The 7,462-nt window shown below is 46.4% G+C and overlaps 1 protein-coding gene and 1 non-coding gene across 2 annotated transcripts; one reads left to right on the forward strand and one right to left on the reverse strand.

The window, feature by feature from the left end:
* The first annotated feature begins 277 nt into the window (after positions 1-277).
* On the forward strand, positions 278-6,128 carry COX14 (cytochrome c oxidase assembly factor COX14). Its single transcript, XM_069490856.1, has 2 exons — positions 278-408; positions 5,703-6,128. Exon 2 carries the CDS (start codon positions 5,711-5,713, stop codon positions 5,882-5,884), a length of 174 nt encoding a protein of 57 aa, XP_069346957.1. The 5' UTR covers positions 278-408; positions 5,703-5,710; the 3' UTR covers positions 5,885-6,128.
* LOC138397702 (U6 spliceosomal RNA) lies at positions 3,586-3,689 on the reverse strand. Its single transcript, XR_011235833.1, has one exon. It is a non-coding gene; the product is annotated as a U6 spliceosomal RNA (small nuclear RNA).
* Positions 6,129-7,462: the final 1,334 nt, after the last annotated feature.

Raw genomic sequence — 7,462 nt, forward strand, 5'->3', positions numbered from 1 at the left:
CCTTTCTTAAGGGAGCGTAACCACAACCCCCAGAATTCAACGGGCTTCTCCGAGAGGAAGGTTCGTCTGAGGATGCGTAGTAAGGATAATTGGCCCGGAAGCTGAAGTCCAAAGGCGGCCACCCGCGGGAATGGCTGCAGGAGTGGGCTCCACCCTTAGTGGGTGGTGTTATGCTGGGCCGGGCCGGTCGGAAGCCGAGTCCTAGAGGCTAAAACCGGCGAATGAGAGGAAGAAAAGGTAGCTTTGCGCACCAATAGCTGAGGCGTTCAGGGTTGTTCCTGGGCCGCTAACCTCACGTGTCTGGTTTCGAGTGCTGCGTTCGGTCGCACTAGGAAGTTGCGCAGACCGTGGCAGTGAGACACTTCCTGCGGAGGCCTCGGTTGGACGCGAAGGAGCTGCAACATCCAGGTACGCTGTCGGCTGGGCAGAGCAGGGGCCGCGGATCCTGCTGCGTGCACGGCCATCTGGGCCAGGCCCTGCTTACCGCATTCTCTAATCCCCTAGTCTTCGGGCTTCGGTGCTCTTGAGGTCACGGGAGTATGCTGCGCAGCCGACTGCGAGTCGCGGTCCGTACTGCCCAACCCCCTTGCAGCAGTAGGTCAACCTTGCTAGAGCACTTCGCTGATCCTGTTAAACCTCGAGTCTTGCTTGGCCGTCTTGGCCCTCAACGCTCCCACTCCAAATGCCCCTTCCTTGCTTCCGCTGAGCCCTGATACGTGACTTTCCCAGTCACCCTTCGTGCATATTGGTTATCCAGCTCCATCTTGTTGCTTTGCACTGCGGAATGCTGTCCCCCTCTCTCTTCTAGGCTGCAAACGGTGTAAATCCTGCCCACCCTTCTAAAAATACACCTCCACCCCATCCCACTCCTACACCTTTCTGTTAACTTTTCTCGAGCCTCCACCCTGTCGCTGAATCCTCACGGTGCCTCTTCTCACGCACTTTCTACTTTGTCTAATGATATAGGCTACATAGCTTATTCCCATCACACCATAAGCTCCTTTGAAATGGAAGCCATGTTCTTTCCCACGGTCTTCATAGCATGGTGTGCCTTAAGTGCTGTGAAGAAGATAAATAAATGAATCTAAGCTGAGATGATAGACCCATTTGAGGGAATAAGTTTTACCAGGGGAATAACCTGAGCCTTGAGGTCCTCCCATGTTTAGGGCAGAAAAACAGAAGAGCCACAAAGCCGTTGGAAATCGCACCCCTATGCTATTTTTCAGAATGACTTTTTCCATCCCTTTTCCTGTCTTCTGAAACCTGCAGCCCAACCCCATCACTCCATGAGATTTCATCTTTTCCTGGGCCATCCTCTGTCTGGTTCTGTCCTGCCCACCTCACTTTTATCCTCAGTTTAGCCACTAGCTTCCTCCCCTTTAAAACATATTCAAGGCCGGGCGCGGTGGCTCACGCCTGTAATCCTAGCACTCTGGGAGGCCGAGGCGGGTGGATCGATCAAGGTCAGGAGTTCGAGACCAGCCTGAGCAAGAGCGAGACCCCGTCTCTACTAAAAATAGAAAGAAATTATATGGACAACTAAAAAAATATATATATAGAAAAATTAGCCGGGCGTAGTGGCGCATGCCTGTAGTCCCAGCTACTCGGGAGGCTGAGGCAGGAGGATCGCTTGAGCCCAGGAGTTTGAGGTTGCTGTGAGCTAGGCTGACGCCACGGCACTCACTCTAGCCTGGGCAACAAAGTGAGACTCTGTCTCAAAAAAAAAAAAAAAAAAATATTCAAGTCTTTCTTGTTAATAAGCAAAACAAAACTAGAATTTTCTTGATCGTGTTACCTTCTCAAGTTACTGCCCTATCATTTTCATCAGTTCTTATCTTTGGGTGAGGAGGTTATGATCCTTCTAATGATCTCTTTCTGTGCTGGAAAAATGCTAGACATATATGAACGCTGTGGGGGTTCATAGGCCTGCTGGGCCCCTGGCTAAGAATCTGTGCTCTTTACTTGACCTATACTGCCTGTTCCCATGCAACGCACTAAATTGACTTCCACCCAAGGCTTCCCAGTGACCTAGTGGCCCATTCCCACCCAGTGGTCCCATCTAACCAGCCATTATGTTAACTTTGCAGTAGTGGTACCCAATTTTTGTTCTAGCTTAACAGACTGGAAAGATACAGCATACCTCCATCAGTGGCAGTGATTTGATACAGCAGGAAGGGAGATGTAGTTAAAATAAAAATTCCACCAGATGTTTCTAGAATTTCTTGTCTTCTTTCCTTAATTGTTCCCTTCTTCAAACTATTGCTCCCTTGGCCTTTCCCTGTCTCTTCAGAAAGAGAAATCCTCTGCTTTGGTGTCTTTGCTATATCCATCTGTGTCTGAAAGCTTCTCTCCCAAGATCTGTATAGATTTGCATTTCCATCTGCCTGACAGACATCATCACATGAATGTTACATTGAGCATCTTAATTTTAACATGTCCAAACCCAAGTCCTGATCTTGTTGATTGACACTGCCACCACCCTAAACATACAGTGACACCTCTTTCTTCTCTTGCTTTTTTTTTTTAAGTCACAAATACAGTTCTATTTGGAAATGTTTGCCTTATATGGACACAAGATAAAAGAGTGAAAGATGATATAAACACTCTCCACACCAAAAAAGGCATGGGATGAGAGATTGGTTTTTTAAAAACATACATATTAAGTCTATTCTAAAATAAGTAAACTTATCTGCTTTTGGAATGTCTCATATGCCTGTACCTCACTTGAGGGGAAAAAAGGCCAAGTGTTGTTTTTACCTCTGATTTAATCCTGTCCTGGTCTTTCTGCAGTTAGTCTCTGTCCTGTGCTGGCAGACACAGCAGTTCTCATTGGCATTTTGTGCCTGAGAGGGTGCAAGAAGATCTTGTCTAGAGTCAGCCCATCTCTGCACTACGGCAGTACCCCCATATCCACTCATTTCAGGGACCCAGGTGGCCACCTCAAGGGAGCATACAGGGGATATCTGCTTGTTGATTCCAGTCACCTTCCGAAGCTAGAAGGGGGCTCTTCTGATGATCATCACATGTCCTACTTTAACAAAGCCCTCATATTTCCATAGGGCATGCCCCATATGAGCATCCTTTTAAAACACCAGGTTTCCAATGCACTCTGTCTGACCATGTGGCCAGGCTGCTGGCCACTGCCTACAAGTCAGTAAAAACCCAAACATAGGGGCTTTTAGCACTGTTCAATTCTTCCATCACTGCCAGGAAAGCAGTATGTAATTTAGCCCACCAAGCTGGCTTATTTTTACCTTCTTTGATCAGAGGGGCATCCTTCTAAATAGAATGTTGCCAGTATACCTTGAAACTGCCATCCACAAACCACGCATCTCTTTGTCAGTCGGTCGAAAGCTGTTTATAAGGCACTGCAGAATCCAGCAGCTCCTCATGCACAGTTCCAGAGTCAGACCTAGGGGAAAAAGGCTTCCTGCTCATGAGTGTCTACTCCTTGCACTCCCTGGGTAGTATGATCCTGTATAAACTGCTTTCATTTTATTATGCAACACTCTGGGCACTGCTATCCCCCATCAGAGCATTTCTCTGACATCTCCCAGACAGCATGGGTAATTCAGGTGTCCTTCAAAAAATATGGAACATTTCACGAATTTACATGTCATCCGTGTGCAGGGGCCATGCTAATCTTCTCTGTGTCATTCCAGTTTTAGTATACTTGCTGCACTTCTCATTTCTGAGTCCCAATCCACAAAAGTTCCTAAACTGGAGGTATTTTCAGCTTTGCCCTAATCCATTCAGTTCATAAATGTTCTACTTCCAAAATAACTTCTGCACCTGTTCTCTCCATTTCTACTGCCCCTGCTTTAGCTCAGGGTCTGTGAGGAGTTTTTGCTAATTCAAAATTAGGAGAAACCTCAGCATGCATTAGACAAGAGAAGGAAGTAAGGGTCTAGACCCCAGGATTATGTCCGTCAGTTGGTCTTGTATCATCCTTCTAGCCAAGCTGTTTCTTTGTTGGCTGGTGAATGCTTCCAGCCCTTTTCCTCCAGCCCCTCGAAAAGGTGGTCCTGTAATTGGTTAGCATCTGGCCAGGGTAGTGCGGGGAGGAGAAAGAATAAGCAAGGGGGAGGTTGCGGGCTGGAGGTCTCTTTGCCAGGTGTTTGTTTACTACCTTAGTGGCCTGCTCTGTGTGTGTGCGTGTTTTCTTCACTGTCTCACGCACAGCTTGGAGTCATTTCAAACCTCAGATAACCTGAACATAGCCCCTTCTCATCTTGAACCTGTGCCATTTGTTTTTCTTCTTTTGACCTTTATTTATTTATTTATTTATTTATTTTTGAGACAGAGTCGCACTCTGTTGCCCGGGCTAGAATATCGTGACGTCAAGCTCACAGCAACCTCAAACTCCTGGGCTTAAGCAATTCTTCTGCCTCAGCCTCCCGAGTAGCTGGGACTATAGGTATGTGCCACCATGCCTGGCTAATTTTTTTCTATATATATTTTTAGCTGTCCAGATCATTTCTTTCTATTTTTAGTAGAGACGGGGTCTCACTCTTGCTTAGGCTGGTCTCAAACTCCTGAGCTCAACTGATCCTCCCGCCTCGGCCTCCCAGAGTGCTAGGATTACAGGCATGAGCCACTGCGCCTGGCCCTTCTGACCTTTTTTAATGTCACTTTCCATAGTGGGATTGTAATTCAGAGAAGCTGTGCCTCAGCTCGGTTTGGGGTCTACCCTCAAGGCCTGCCTCAAAGGCAGTGTTCAGCCCTTAGGGCTCACTCTGAGAATCACTCATGTATCTCTGATCCCCTAAACCAGCTAATCCTGAGCTTGTCTTCCTCCACCTTCTTTTTCTTGACGTTTAGGAAACCTATTCTTGCTCATTTCAGTCAGTCTTTTAATATCAATTCCCTCAACAGAGCAGAACCTAAGAACCCATTCAAAGTCCCAGATTGACGAACGTTTTGTTCCGAAGGATTCCTTACTAAACTTTGTCTTGTTCCATACCTCAGAATATCTAGGGAACAATTAAATTAAAAGTAATTTATCTCGTGCAAATATGAATTAACAATTTGCTGGAGACCCAGGAAGTTTCTTTTTAGGCAGTGGAATAGGTTCTTAGAGTTTGGAACTTAGAATTAATGTTATAAAAAGTTAAGTAAATTGAAATAATATAAAAATACTGTTGGCACTATTTCAGGTATGTTATGGCTTAAACATGCCTTTGTGCTAACTTGAGAACCTAGCCACTGTGAGTAAGATTATTTTTATGGGAAAACAAATTGGATATTGCCTGAAAGATTCCCATTTGGTCCTCCTGGAGAGAATAATTCACTGCAAATGTTTAATCCCCGATTACCTCCGTTAGTTCCTTACTGGTCAGAAAAACTGATGTCTGTTCGTTCGATGTAATGTGCCAGTTAAGAACAGTCCTGGGTGGTCCATGCCAGTCACTTCTCTCCACAGGCACAGAGAGCCAGGTGTAGCTGTGATGGCATTCAGAGGTGGCTGGTTCCAGCCTCGTTTCTGTATCTTGTGTGCAGACTTTATTTGTCCTTTTCAATTGTAGAATTCCTAAACAATATCTTCCAGTGTCCTTATGAGACTGCCTACATGTAGGGGCCATTCGGTATAGAGTGCAGACGGACTAAACAGAATGGAGAAGTTACCGAGTGGCTTTAACCAGAGAGATGGGCCAGGCAGATGAGGCCTTATCCTCGGGTCTAAATTCAGTCTGTCTTTGTAGGGGACGACATGCCAACTGCCAAGCAGCTAGCCGACATTGGCTACAAGACCTTCTCTACCTCCATGATGCTTCTCACCGTGTATGGGGGCTACCTCTGCAGTGTCCGGGCCTACCACTTTATCCAGCGGCGCCGCTCCCGGCGCCAGGCCGCAGAAGAACAGAAGACCTCAGGAGTCCTGTAGAACTGGGGGTCTTTTTCTCCCGAGCAGAGAGGCCTGAGGCCTGCTGTGGAAATACCTTACCTGCCATCATTTCCAGGTCAAGAGGACTAGGGCCTTGATGATTTTCAAACCCTGCTGGAAGAAAGTGCCCATGGTTTCTCTGGTTCTGCCAGTCTGTGCCAGTTTGACAGTTTGTGGAGGCTGTTGAATCGTAATAGGAATGTGAGAGTGAGGTACACCTACAGACATTAAATATTTTGCCATGTCTGTGTCTTAGTGTTTCTGTTTACCCAAATAGTATATGGACCACAGAAGGGGAGCCTGCACTACCAGTTTTCTGGTCCTAGATTGGATTACCATATCTTGTGCTCTTATCACCCTTGAAGTGGGAGATACACAGTTTTAGGAGTAGTACTATCAGCCCTCACGATCTCAGAGAAAACACTGTCCCAGAATTTATATAAATCCCTGAAAAAACTATAAGAAGCTTTTCTTTGGGCAGTGACCATTCCTGGACCAGTGACTCTGTGTAGATAACGGGGTACGCTGGCCAGCACGGCCACATGTACATCTCTGCATCAAGCAGAGGCCCTTGCTTGACAGCTTTATTCAAATTGCACAAAGTGGAGGAGGGATCATTCTCCAAAGGAAGGGCTGTTGGGCAGTGTGTGGCAAAGCAGTTCACCTCCTTAAGCTTAGTGGGTGTAATATTAGGATAAGGGTAGATTTCTCACTGTGCCACTGCACAGGAAATCTACCTGTAAGTCTTATTGCAGAGATGTGATGAGAATTTGAAAGAAAACACAGTGCATTCAAGGTAAAACCTATGATGTGAGATATTCTTGCCACTATTCCATTTTGAGCTATGAAGCTTGGCTAGTTCACATCATTCTTAGTGATTTGCCCAAAACATCAGCCCCTTTGGACACCTGTCCTCTCCCATGTGTCATGTGTATACTGGTCTGACCTTTGTCCCATGCTCATAAACCTCTTCCATGATTAAAAAAGCCAACTTTCTTATATCCTCAACCCCTTTACTCCATCTTCTGTTGGTGGCACCCTGCTGCCTGCTCTGCTCTCTCACTTGCTGTACAGTAGGGTCACCATTCTCCCAGGTCGCCAGTGCTACTCTCCAATGGTGCCTTCCCTACCCAAGTATGAAATTAGTCAAATTAGTCCTTTTTTTGTTTTGTTTTGTTTTTGAGACAGGGTCTCACTCTGTTGCCAGGGCTAGAGTACAGTGGCATCATCACAATTCACTGCAGCCTCCGACTCCTGGGCTTAAGCAATCCTGCCTCAGCCACCCAAGTAGCTGGAACTATAGGTGCATGCCACCACACCTGGCTAATTTTTCTGTATCTGTAGAGATAGGGTCTTGCTCTTGCTCAAGCTGGTCTTGAACTCCTGATCACAAGCAATCCTCCCATCTCAGCCTCCCAAAATGCTAGGATTACAGGCATGAGCCTCTGTGCCCAGGCTGTGATAGCTTCTTATTACTTACTCTCAGCAGAAGTGGCACTACCCCACAACAGAGGTGAAAATGTTTTTGATTGTCACAATGGTTGGCAAGCACATTCATCATTTGGTAGTTAGAAGCCA

The sequence above is a fragment of the Eulemur rufifrons genome, chromosome 16 (assembly GCF_041146395.1).
Source record: "Eulemur rufifrons isolate Redbay chromosome 16, OSU_ERuf_1, whole genome shotgun sequence".
Lineage (NCBI taxonomy): Eukaryota > Metazoa > Chordata > Mammalia > Primates > Lemuridae > Eulemur > Eulemur rufifrons.